Below are 12031 nucleotides of genomic sequence, written 5' to 3'. Positions count from 1 at the left end.
GGGACACCCCAAGGGACACAGGGTCATGTGTGGCCACTTCCTCCCCCCACCCCGCCCTGGATGCCTGGGTCCCCGCAGTGACCTGGCGCACCCCGATATTCAAACACCCCATGTCACACCGGGCCCCAACACGCCCCGACACCGCAAACACCCCGACACCGGCCCCACGCCCCGGCACGCCCTGGGGCCGGCGGGGGGGGCAGGGGGCCCCCGTGGGGACACTGAGGCCCTGGGGGGGGGGGAGGGGGTCATCCCCACACAGTATGGGGACACTGAGGCACGGGCGATTCCCCCCCAACACACACACACACAAATGGGGACACTGAAGCACTCGGCAATGACACCACAGCACCTTTATTGCCCCCCCCCCCCGCCCCCGCCGCCCTGGGGGGGTGACATGTGGGGGTTCAGTTGTCCAGGCCGGAGGGTGGGGGGGCCACAGCCGCCCCCAGGGTGACCTGGGCCAGGTACTCGTTGTCGAAGCAGCGTCGCCGCTCGGGCTCCTCCCAGGAGCAGCAGCCCTGGGGGTCGCGCCAGGCGTCCTGGGGGTTGGCACAGAGGGTGGCGATGCCCTCAGACAGCTGTGGATGACGAGGCGGGAGTGGGTCAGGGTGGCTGGGGGGGGACCCCTGAGCCCCTGGACCCCCCGAGGACTCTCCCCCGCGACACTCACCTGATCTTGGGCGCAGGCGCTTCGCTCCTCGGGGGGCAGCGGGCAGCATGCCGCCGTCATGGCCCCCAGCAGCTCCGGAACCGGTCGCCTGTGGGACACAGACATGGGGGGGGGGTGTCACCTTCCAGGTGGGGGGCACTGCAGGGGCTGGAAACTTGGGTCCCCTCCGAGATGGGGGTCCCAGGTGCCCAGGTGCCCTCCCTGATGGGGGTGGTCCTTGGGGGATGGAGGGTCCCGGATGTCTGGGTCCCCTTCTGGATGGGGGGTGTCTTGGGGGATGGCGGGTCCCAGACACTTGGGTCCTTTCTGAGATGGGGGGTCCAGGACACCCGGGTCCCCTCCCAGGTTGGGGGGGGGGGCATACGCTGTGTCCCTCCCGCGGTACCACCGGCAGCCGCCGGGGGGCGCGCTCCCCCCCCCGCACGTCCCGCCCGGGGGCGGGGGGCGCCGGGGTCCCTCGGTGGGTGTAGGGGGGTGATGGGGGGTGACGGGGTGATGGGGGTGACGGGGGGGTGTAGGGGGGTGATGGGGGGTGACGTGGATGATGGGGGTGACGGGGTGATGGGGGTGATTGGGGGGTGTAGGGGGTGATGGGGGTGTAGGGGGTGATGGGGGTGATTGGGGGGGTGATGGGGGGTGACAGGGGGATGTAGGGGGGTGACGGGGTGATGTGGATGATGGGGGTGATGGGGTGATGAGGGTGATTGGGGGCTGATGGGGGGGTGCCGGCGGGTGATGGGGGGTGACGTGGATGATGGGGGTGACGGGGTGATGAGGGTGATTGGGGGGTGATGGGGGGTGATGGGGCTGATGGGGGGGTGCCGGGGGGTGATGGGGGTGACGGGGTGATGGGGGTGACGGGGCTGATGGGGGGGTGCCGGGGGGTGCCGGGGGGGTCCGCACCGGTGGGTGAGCAGGCGGGTGGGCGCGCAGAGGGAGCGCAGCAGGGCGGCCCCGGGCCGGGCCAGGCTGACGTTGTGCAGCTCCCGGTCGTAGGCGGGGTGGGGGGCGGCGGCGGCGAAGCAGCGGCCCCGGGCCCGGCCCCCCCCGCGCTGGCAGCACCGGTGCTGGCTCGTCTTCACCGCAGACTCCTCCCGGCAGAACCGATCCAGACCCTTCTGCCACTGCGGGGGAAGGGGCGGGGGGGGGCGGTCAGCGGTGGAGGCCGGGGGGGGGGTCAGCGGGGATGCCCGGGTCCCCCCAGCCCCCGGACACCTGGGACCCTCCCGAATGCCTGGTCCCCTCCCCCGACACCTGGATCCCCCCGAGTCCCCGGACACCTGGGACCCCCCAGTCCCTGGCTGCCTGGGTCCCTCCCAGACCCCGGGACCCTCCCGAATGCCTGGATCCCCCCAGCCCGGACACCTGGGACCCTCCCCGGACCTCCAGGACCCTCCCCGGCCCCCCCTTCCAAACACCTGCGTCCCCTCCCCAGACACTGGGGTCCCCCTCCCTGAATGAATGCCTGGGTCCCAACTCAGACACCTGGGCCACCTTCCTGGACACCTGGATCCCCTTCCCCGGATGCTTGGGAACCCCCCGGACACCCGTGCCCGCCCCGGTCCTCGGAGTCCTGGGTCCCTCCTTGCCACCTGGGTCCCCCCCAGGCAGCCGGGTCCCCCATTGCCACCTGGGTCCCTCCCAGACGCCTGGGTCCCTCCCTGTTCCCCGCATGGCTGGGTCACTCCCCAGGCACCCAGGTCATTCCCAGACACCCAGGTCACCTCCCCGGACACCCGCGTCCCCTCCCCGGATGTCTGGGTCCCCTCCCTGGATAGCTGGGTCCCCTCCCCGGATGCCACCTGGGTCCTCCCAGTCCCCGGACTCCTGGGTCCCTCCCAGATGCCTGGGTCTCTCCTGGATGCCTGCGTCCCCCCAGTCCCTGGACACCTGGGTCCCCCCTGAACACCCGGGTCTGTCCCTGCCACCTGGGTCCCCCCAGTCTCCCCAGACTCCTGGGTCCCTCCCGGACGCCTGCGTCCCCCCAGTCCCCCAATGCCTGGGTTCCCCCCGGACACCCAGGTCCCTCCTCACCACCTGGTTTCCCCAAGTCTCTGGACTCTTGGCCCCCCCTGGATACCTGGGTCCCTCCTTGCCCCCTGGGTCCCCCCAGCCCCTGGATACCGAGGTCCCCCCCGGACACCTGGGTCCCCCCAGTCCCTGGATGCCTGGCCCCCCCCCCAGACATTTGGCACCCTCCATGCCACCTGGGTGTCCCCCATCCCCAGATTCCTGGGTCCCTCCCAGACACCTCAGTCCCTCCTGGATGCCACCTGGGTCCCTCCCGAACACCTGGGTCCCCCCAGTCCCTGGGTCTCCCCCAGACCCCTGGGTCCCCCCCGGATGGCTGGGTCCCTCCTTGCCCCCCGTGTCCCCCCCATCACTCACGGCCTTGTGCGCGCAGGCCAGGCTCTCGTTGCGGCAGCAGCGGCCGTAGTCGCGCTCCAGGCGCAGGCGCAGGCGGTCGCGGGGGCCGGTGCGGGCGGGGGGCCTGGGGGGGCCGGGGCGCAGCCCCCACAACCCGCAGATGTTGCCCATGTTGTCGGTGGTGGGCTCGCCGGGGGGGAAGGAGGGCTCGCCGGTGGGCTCCCAGGTGGTGACAACGGCAATGGCAGCCTCGGCGGTGGCAGCAGCGATGATGGCGTCGGGGCCCTGGGCGAAGCAGCGGCGCCGCGCCGTCCCGTGCCGCCGGCAGCAGTGGAACTGCCGCGTTTTCACCCCAAATTCATCGGTGCAGAATCCATCCAGCACGTCCGTCCACTGCAGGGTGAGACCCCGCTGCGGTCAGACACCCCCCGCTCTGCGTCTCACCCGCCTCCCACCGTGTCCCCATGGTGTCACTCACGGCGCGGCGGGCGCAGGGCAGCGGGGAGTGATGGTGGCAGCAGGCGTTGAGGCGGGGGCGCAGGGCGTCGAGCGCGGCAGCCTGGCGACGGAGGTGGGCGAAGGCGGTGCGGGGCAGCAGGGGGGTCGGGGGGGGCGGCGGGGGCTGGCGGCAGTGGCGGGTGACGGCGGCGGCCATGGGCCAGGCGGGGGGGAAGCCGTCCAGGGCGCTGGCCCAGGGGGGCTGGGGACGTGTCGGGGACACAGAACCCGCCGCTGCCGCCGCCAGGACGTCGGGGGGCAGCTGGGGCTCCACCTCCTTCTGCAGCACTGGAACGGAGGGGGGGGGTGTGGGGACACGGCGGGGGGTGTCCCACTGCCCTGGCCCCGGGTGACACTTGTCCCTGTGTGTCCCCCCCCATCCCCGTTTGTTCTCTGGCCCCGTGCCCCCCCATCACTGTGCCCCCCCACCTCCAAGCATCGTAGTCCCCATGTCCTCCTTATTGCCCCCGCCCCAAGTTCCGCCCCCCCATCCATGTCCCCATGTCCCCTCCACCCGTGTCCCCACCTCTGAGCACTCTCCCATGTCCCCCCTGCCCCCCCACGACAATGTCCCACCATCCATGTCCCCCTGTCCCCATCCCTGGGTCTCCCCCTGTGGCCCCCGTATCCATGTTCTCATGCGCCCCCATCCCCAACACCCCCTGTCACCGTGTCCCCCCCACCCATGTTGCCCTCCTCCCTGGGTGTCCCCCCCCTCCCTGGGCATCCCCCCACCGCGTCCCCCCGTCCCTGTCCTTACGCTGCTGCATGTGGGGGTGCTGCAGGACCAGGCTCTCCTGTGCCACATGCTGGCGTCGCTCTGGTGCCACCACTGTCACCACGGGGAGGGACACACGACACAGAGGGAGGGGTCAGCGGGGCCACCCCCGCCCCTTCCCCACCCACAGGGGACAAGTGGGGACCCCCCCAATCCCGTGGGCGCAGAGACACACCATAGGGAGGGACCCAGGCGTCCGGGGAGGTGGCCAAAATACGTGGGCAGGGACCCAGGTGTCCAGGGAGGGACCCAGATGTTTGGGAAGGGGACCCAAGCGTCCGGAGCGGGACCCAGGCATCCGGGGAGGTGGCCCAAATGCGTGGGCAGGGACCCAGGTGTCCGGGGAGGGGACCCAGATGTTTGGGAAGGGGACCTGGCTTTTTGGGTGGCCACCCCAGGTGTCCAGGGAGGGACCCAGATGTTTGGGAAGGGGACCCAGGTGTTCAGGAGGGGATCCAGGTGTCAGAGAAGGGGACCCAGATGTTTGGGAAGGGGACCCAGGTGTCCGGGGAGGGGACCCAGAAGTTTGGGAAGGGGACCCAGGTGTCAGAGAAGGGGACCCAGAAGTTTGGGAAGGGGACCCAGGTGTCCGGGGGAGACCCAGGCATTTGGGAGGGGACCCAGGTGTCCGGAGAGGGGACCCAGGTGCCTGGGAAAGGGTCAGGTGCCAGGAATAATTTTGGGTGGCCACCCCAGGTGTCCAGGGAGGGACCCAGACGTTTGGGAAGGGGACCCAGGTGTTCAGGAGGGGCCCCAGGTGTCGGGGAGGGGACCCAAGAGTTTGGGTGGGGACCCAGGAGTCCGGAGAGGGGCCCCAGGCGTTCGGGGGGGACCCAGCCGTTGGTCGGGACTCACCGTCGGCGCCGAGGAGGAGGAGGAGGAGGAGGCCGAGGGCGGCCATGGCGTCGGGCGCTGTGGGGCCCCTGCCGGCTCCGCCGCCTTATGAAGGGCCTGGTCCCGCGGGGCTGAGTCACGGCCTGACGTCGCAGCGGGGCCGGGGGGGGGGGCCCCGGGGGGGGGGCCGGGGGCTGGGCCCCATCCTGCACCCCCCAGCGGGGCCATGCTCCCCCCCCAGACCCCAACTGTCCCAGGAGGCCGGGGGTTGGGGGACACCGCGGTGGTCCTGTCCCCAACCCTGGTGGCCCCGTGTGACCCCCCTGCGCCGGGTGGCCCCAAACATTCCCCCCGCCCTGGGTGGCCCCAGTTCCCCCGCCCCCCCCCCCCCCAGTTACGGGGACCCCTGAGTCATGGTGGCTGGATTTTTGTGGTTTTCGCCCCATTTTGGGGCTTGCCCCACCCGGTGAGTCACTGCGGGCGCTGGGCATGGGGGGACGGACACCCATGGAGGGACACCCCCGGGCTGGGGGGGACATTCAGCCGGTGTTCCCCACCTCACACTAGGGGACCCCCTGGGGTGGCAGGAGGGTGTCATGGCCTTGGTCACCTCCCTTCACCCCAGGACACGGAGGGGGGGACCCGGGGGGGGTCCATGTCCCCTCTGCCAGCACGGCCACATCCTGCTCTGGGCAGGTGCCCAGGGAGTGTCGGGGGTGGCGGGGGGGGAACAGCCCTGTCCCCCCCCGCGATTGCCCAACACCCGACGGCAACGTGACGTGGGTTTGCGCAACCACCCCCCGCCCCCCCCCCAAAAAGGGAGGGGGGACCCAGGCATCCGGGTGGGGAAATCCCAGGCGGGAAGGACCCAGGCGTCTGGGTTGGGGGGGGGGGCGACGAGAACCCCGGGGGTGTCTGGCGGGGGGGGGGCACCCAAATGTCTGGGCTGGGGGGGGGGGGGAGGGGGGGGGGGGGCAGGTGTCCTGTCCCCGCCTTCCCCAGGGACCCAGCACCAAGGGGGATGCACCGAGTTGCCCTGGTCTCAGCTCCAGCACCAGGACTTTAATGGGTGTCAGAGTGCGGACACACAGATGGGGGGGAACACGGGGGGGGGACACGCAGCCGGGGGGGTCAGAAGCGCTCCTCGGCGTCGGGGACGCGGGTGTCCCGCAGCTCCCGCAGCCGCTGCAGCACCTGCCGCAGGTCGCGCTCCCCCAGCTGCCGGTTGTCCCGCGTCCGGACGCTGACGGTGCCATGGTCCCGCTCCCGCCGGCCCACCACTGCGGGGGGGGCACCGTGGGTGGTGGGGGGGGGCCCGTGTCCCCCACGGCCCCCCCCCCGACCCTGCACATGCACCCTCAGGGGCACCCACAGCGCTCCCCGCCACTCAGGGCTGGGGCCAGTGGGTCCCAGGGGTCCCAAGGGCGTCCCAGAAGGGTCCTGGGGGGGTCCACAGGGGGGTCCCAAGGGAGTCCTGGGGGGGTCCCAAGGGGGGTCTTGGGGGGGTCCCAGAAGGGTCCTGGGGGTGTCCACAGGGGGGTCCCAAGGGAGTACTGGGGGGGTCCCAAGGGGGGTCTTGGGGGGGTTCCAGAGGGTCCCAAGGGGGTGTCTCATGAGGGTCTCTTGAGGGTCTGCAGGGAGGTCCTGGGGGGTCTCCAAAGGGTCCCGGGGGGGTCCCAAGGGGGAATCTCAGGTGGGTCTCCTGGGGGTCTCCAGGGAGAGTCCCAGGGGGGTCCTGGGGAGGTCCACGAAGGGTCCCAGGGGGTCCCAGCGGATCCCAGGGAGGGTCTTCAAGGGCAGTTCCAGAGGGATCCCAAAGGGGGTGCTGGGGGGGGGGGTCCCAGGGGGCTCCCAGAAGGTCGCGGGGGATCCCAGGGGGGGTCTCAAGGAGGGGTCTCAGGATCTCGGGGGGGGGGGGTCCCAGGGGGTTCCCAAGGGGGTCCCAGTGCTTCCCCCACCCCCAGCAGCCCCCAGGTTGTGGTGTGGGGGGGTGGGTGCTGCTGACTCAGCACAGGGGGCCCCAGGGGATGTCCGGGGGGAGGCCCCGGGGGTCGGGGTATCCCCCCCCCACGACTTACCCAGCTGGAAGTTGTAGTGGGCGAGCTGGGCCCGGCGGATCTTCCTGGCCAGGGTGGCCCCCGCATCCATGTCCAGGTCGGCCACCACGCCACCCCCCCGCAGCACGGCCTGCACCTGCACACGGGCTCAGCGGCGGGGGCGGGGAGGGGGGGCGCAGGGGGGCACAGAGGGATGGGGGGCCATGGATGGATCGGGGGGCCATATGGAGGGATGGGGGGCCACAGAGGGACAAGGAGGGATGGGGGGGACACAGAGGGATGGGGGGACGTGGAGGGGCATGGAGGGTTGGGGGGCCATGGATGGATCGGGGGGACATATGGAGGGATGGGGGGCCACAGAGGGACAAGGAGGGATGGGGGGGACACAGAGAGGGATGGGGGACAGAGAAGGGGGGGGGGCATAGAGGGATGGGGGGGACACAGGGAGGGACAAGGAGGGATGGGGGACACACACAGAGGGACGGGAGGGACATAGACGGACAGGGGGGACACAGACAGGTGGGGGGGGACACACGGAGGGAGGGGGGGACACACGTGGAGGGGGGGACACATGTCGGGGGGGTCACACATGGAGGAAACGGGGGACAGGGATGGATGCGGGGACACACAGAGGGACAAGGACAGACGGGGGGGACATAAGGGGCGAGGGAGGACATATGGATGGATGCGGGGGGGACACGGAGGGACAAAGAAGGATGGGGGGGAGCACGGGGAGGGGGGGGGCACATGAGAGGGGACACGAGGCTGGGGGGCAAACCCACCTCCCGCGCGTAGTCCTCGACCTCGGCCACCTGTGGGATGACCATGGCCTGCAGCGGGGACAGCCAGAACGGCCTGGGGGGGTGACATTGCGGGGAGGGGGGGAGTGACCCCGAAGGGTCCCGTTTTGCCCCCCCGGGGGGGCAAAACGGGACCCTTCGGGGTCACTTCCCCCCCCCCCACCCCGGCCCAATTTACCATCGGCCACCGCAGCTCTCGGCCAGCACGGCCACCATGCGCTCGACGGAGCCCAGCACCGCTCGATGGATCATCACCGGTCGCGCCGTGCCCCCCGTCGCACTGATTAGAGGCGGGGGGGGACGACACGCACGACACCCCCCTCAAGGGTCAGGGGGGGGTGCACACGCCGCCACCGCCCCCCCCCCCCCCCCTCACCCCCCCACCGCAGCCTCAATTCTGCCAAGTCCAGCCCAATTCTGACCCCCCCCCCCCCGACCCCAATCCTGCCACCACCCCCCCTTGCCCCCAGCCCTAATCCCACCCCCCACAAAGCCCCAAGCCCCGCCCCCCCCCCCCCCAGCCCCAATCCTGTCCCCCCCTCCCCGCCAAATCCTCACCCAATCCTACCACCCCCCCCAACAAGCCCCAACATTTTGGCCCAATCCTGCTCCCCCCCCGCCCCAATCCTCACCCCCTAGCCCCATCCTGGCCCCCCCCCCCACCCCCCCGCCCCCTCCCCATACCTGGCATATTCCAGCTCGAATCTCTCCGGCATCTGGAAATCCAACTGGATGGTGGCGCATTGATGCTGCCGACCCAGCGCATCCCGGATCCGGATATCGATCTATCAGGAATAATATTGGGGGGGGGGGGTGTCCCCGAAGGGTCCCGTTTTGCCCCCAGAGGGGGCAAAACGGGACCCTTCGGGGACACCCCCCCCAAAAATTCTCTCACCTTGGGGCCATAAAAGGCGCCATCACCCGGACTCAGCTCCCAGGGCTGCCCGAAGGTGCGGAGGCTCCGCTCCAGCTGCTGTGGGGACAGATGGGGGGGTCGGGGGGCGATGGAGGAGACGTGACCCAGGGGACGATGCAGAGGACGCGATGGAGGGGATGGGGCAGGGGGGACGTGACGGAGGAGAGGTGACACATGGACAGGCAGGGGACATGACGCCAGCGGATGTGACATGGGACGATGCAGGGGACACAGTGGAAGGGACACGATGGAGGAGATGTGACACAGGGAACAACACAAGGGACACGATGGAGGAGATGTGACACACTGGACGACGCAGGGGATGCGATGCCAGGGGATGTGACAAGGGACAATGCAAGGGACACAATGCAGGGGACATGACGGAGGGGATGGGACACCGGGGACACGATGGAGGAGATGTGACACAGGGGACGATGCAGGGGATGCGACACAGGAGAATGCAGGGGACACGATGGAGAAGATGTGACACAGGGGACACGATGCGATGCAGGGGGTATGACACAGGGACACGACGCAGGGACATAACACAGGACACAATATGCGGGCACAACACCGGGGACACAGTGTGGGGGCGTGATGCAGGGGACAATGTACAGGCACAGTGCAGGGGACACACAGGGGACACACAGGTGCAATGCAGGGGACACGCTGCACGGATACAGCACACAGACATGACAGCAAAGCTGGGAGGTGACACACGGGACATGCCACACGGGGACGTGACACAAGGGATGCGACCGCAGAGTTGGGAGGTGACACGCAAGACGTGGCGGCAAAGCTGGGACACGACGGCCAGGACACGGCGCAGGGGACACGCCGCGTGGGACACAGCCAGGATGCAATGCCCAGGACTTGGGGACGCAGTGGGGAGGGGACCCGACACAGGTGACACGGGGACAAAGCTGGGACGCGATGCCCAGGGCACACTGCAAGGGGACATTATGGCCAAGCTGGGACATGGAGCATGGGACATGGGGGCGAAGCTGGGAAATGGTGGGGGACACACTACAGGGGACACGCCGGCGAGGCAGGAGGTAACACGTGGGGCACACGGCAGGGGACGTGATGCAGAGAGACACGGTGGCAGAGCTGGGACGCGATGCTCGGGACAGTGCCCATGGCAGGGCCACCCTCTGACCCCGTCCCACCTGCTCGGCACGGTCCCAGGTCTCGGGGTCCCCCAGGAAGCCGGGGGGACGGGTGGCCAGGGCCAGGCGGAAGGAGAAGCCCAGCACAGCGTAGACCGTCCGCACGAAGTCCAGGCAGGCGTCGATCTCGGCCTCCAGCTGGGGACGAGGGGTCAGCGGGGGGGTGACATGGTGTGTGGGGACAGCCGGGGGACACCCGCGGGGACACTCACCTGCTCCAGCGTGCAGAAGATGTGAGCATCGTCCTGCTGGAAGCGCCGCACCCGCGTCAGCCCCGTCAAGGTGTCGGGGTTCTCGTTGCGGTGCAGCACCCCGAAATCGGCCAGGCGCAAGGGCAGCTCCCGCCACGACCGCGGCCGGTGGGCGAACATCAGGCTGCAGAGGGACAGACGGACGGTCCGACGCGGTGACAACCCCCCCCGAGCCATGTCCCCATGTCCCCTCCGCTCACCAGTGGGCTGGGCAGTTCATGGGTTTGAGGGAGAGGGTCTCAGTGCCGGCGGCGAAGGAGAACATGTGGGTGCTGTAGTGCTCCCAGTGCCCCGAGAGCTCCCAGAGCCGCGGGCTGAACACGTTGGGGGTCACCACCTCGCAGAAGCCCCTCGCCTGGTACTCGCTCTGCGGGGACAGGGACGGGGATGTCAGCCCAGCCCCACGGCACCCACCCCGGGGGGGCTGCGGGTGCTCGGGGGCGCAGAAGGGATGGGGAGATGCAGCCACGGGTGCGGTAGGGATGGGGTGCGGCAGGGACTTGGGGTGCAAGGGGGTCTGGGTGTGACGGGGATGGGGTGCAGTGGGGTGCAAAGTGGGGCTGGGGGGGAAAGGCAGACCCCAATTTCTCCCCCCACCCCCAGCAGAGGTGCTAGTGATGCCCCCAGGGCCAGGGGGGCCAGGGGACCCGTACCCTGATAAAGTCGATGAGGGTGTTGTAGACGTGGGCGCCGCGGGGCAGGAAGAAGCAGCTGCCGGGGCTGAGCTTGTGGAAGAAGAAAAGCTCCTGCTCCTGTGGTGGGGAGGGGGGGAAGAGCGTTACTGGGGGGCTGCTGGGGACCCCCCAGTAACGCCCACCAACCCCCCCAGCATGGGGCTTACCCGGCCGATGCGGCGGTGATCCCGCAGAGCGGCCTCATCCTGCGCCTGCTGCCAGTCGGCCAGGCCCTGGGCGCTGGGGAAGGCGACGGCGGCAACGCGCTGCAGCGACCAGCGGCCCCCAGCCCCCTGCCAGAACGCCGCCGAGCTCTGCCGTGGGTGGAAAGCAGGGGGGTTAATCAGTGGGGCTCGGATGCCTGGGTGTCCCCCCCACCCCTGCCCCACATCTCGACCCACCGTCAGGACACGGAGGGCGGCAATCAGCCCTGTGTGCCGGAGGAGGGGGCCGCCGCAGAGCTGGAGGAGGGGGCCGCACCTGCAGGGACAGATGGAGGGACGTGGGGATGGATGTGGGGACACCACAGCCCCCCACCCACCCAGATGTCTGTGTCCCCCCCACCCCAGAGCCTCCCATGCTCACCTATAGACAGTGGCCATGGGGGACGTCACCTCCTCCTCGATCTGCTGCAGCTGGAAGCTGTTGTCCTGGGGACAACGACACAGAGGTAGGTGACAGTGGCACAGGTGACACCAAGGGGGAGGTGACACTGTGCTGGGGGACACACACTGAGGTAGGTGACAGTGGCACGGGTGACACCAAGGGGGTACACACCAAGAAGGGGTGACACTGAAGGGGGGTGACGCACTGCTGGGGGGTAAAGGACCGAAGTGGGTGACAGTGGCACATGTGACACCGAGGGGGAGGTGACACCATGCTGGGGGGTATACCAAGACAGGTGGCAGTGGCATGGGTGACACCGAGGGAGGTGATGCCAAGGGGGGTGACACCGAGGGGGGGTGACACCATGCTGGGGGGCAGTCACTGAGGTGGGTGACAGTGGCCTGGGTG

At 70.0% G+C, this 12031-nt stretch overlaps 2 protein-coding genes across 2 annotated transcripts; both read right to left on the bottom strand.

Moving 5' to 3' along the window:
* Positions 1 to 367: 367 nt before the first annotated feature.
* ECM1 (extracellular matrix protein 1) lies at positions 368 to 5327 on the bottom strand. Its single transcript, XM_054182650.1, has 7 exons — positions 5172 to 5327; positions 4299 to 4370; positions 3519 to 3826; positions 3062 to 3433; positions 1577 to 1797; positions 674 to 761; positions 368 to 581 (listed from the first exon to the last, which is right to left on the bottom strand). The coding sequence occupies exons 1-7, from the start codon at positions 5215 to 5217 to the stop codon at positions 408 to 410; spliced, it is 1281 nt and encodes a 426-aa protein (XP_054038625.1). The 5' UTR covers positions 5218 to 5327; the 3' UTR covers positions 368 to 407.
* Positions 5328 to 6140: 813 nt separating this feature from the next.
* On the bottom strand, positions 6141 to 11963 carry TARS2 (threonyl-tRNA synthetase 2, mitochondrial). Its single transcript, XM_054182917.1, has 13 exons — positions 11603 to 11963; positions 11419 to 11497; positions 11185 to 11331; positions 10997 to 11095; positions 10544 to 10710; positions 10305 to 10467; positions 10093 to 10230; positions 8903 to 8980; positions 8692 to 8792; positions 8186 to 8287; positions 7990 to 8062; positions 7229 to 7343; positions 6141 to 6430 (listed from the first exon to the last, which is right to left on the bottom strand). Exons 1-13 carry the CDS (start codon positions 11929 to 11931, stop codon positions 6282 to 6284), a joined length of 1740 nt encoding a protein of 579 aa, XP_054038892.1. The 5' UTR covers positions 11932 to 11963; the 3' UTR covers positions 6141 to 6281.
* Positions 11964 to 12031: the final 68 nt, after the last annotated feature.

The sequence above is a fragment of the Rissa tridactyla genome, chromosome 23 (genome assembly GCF_028500815.1).
Source record: "Rissa tridactyla isolate bRisTri1 chromosome 23, bRisTri1.patW.cur.20221130, whole genome shotgun sequence".
In the NCBI taxonomy this organism is placed as follows: domain Eukaryota; kingdom Metazoa; phylum Chordata; class Aves; order Charadriiformes; family Laridae; genus Rissa; species Rissa tridactyla.
Note: the sequence above shows the minus strand (reverse complement) of the source record. Positions and strands in the feature narration are given on the sequence as shown.

What these genes read in the sequence shown, in the direction of transcription:
- ECM1 (XM_054182650.1), bottom strand. Translation starts at nt 5,217, where the DNA reads ATGGCCGCCCTCGGCCTCCTCCTCCTCCTCCTCCTCGGCGCCGACG. An exon ending in GCACCCCCACATGCAGCAGC is followed by an intron (nt 3,827 to 4,298) that starts GTAAGGACAGGG and finishes CCTCCGTTCCAG; the next exon opens with TGCTGCAGAAGGAGGTGGAG. An exon ending in TGGCCTGCGCGCACAAGGCC is followed by an intron (nt 1,798 to 3,061) that starts GTGAGTGATGGG and finishes CTTCCCCCGCAG; the next exon opens with TGGCAGAAGGGTCTGGATCG.
- TARS2 (XM_054182917.1), bottom strand. Translation starts at nt 11,931, where the DNA reads ATGCCACTGCCACCTGTCTTGGTATACCCCCCAGCATGGTGTCACCTC. An exon ending in CCCATGGCCACTGTCTATAG is followed by an intron (nt 11,498 to 11,602) that starts GTGAGCATGGGA and finishes CTGTCCCTGCAG; the next exon opens with GTGCGGCCCCCTCCTCCAGC. An exon ending in GAGAGCTGCGGTGGCCGATG is followed by an intron (nt 8,063 to 8,185) that starts GTAAATTGGGCC and finishes TCACCCCCCCAG; the next exon opens with GCCGTTCTGGCTGTCCCCGC.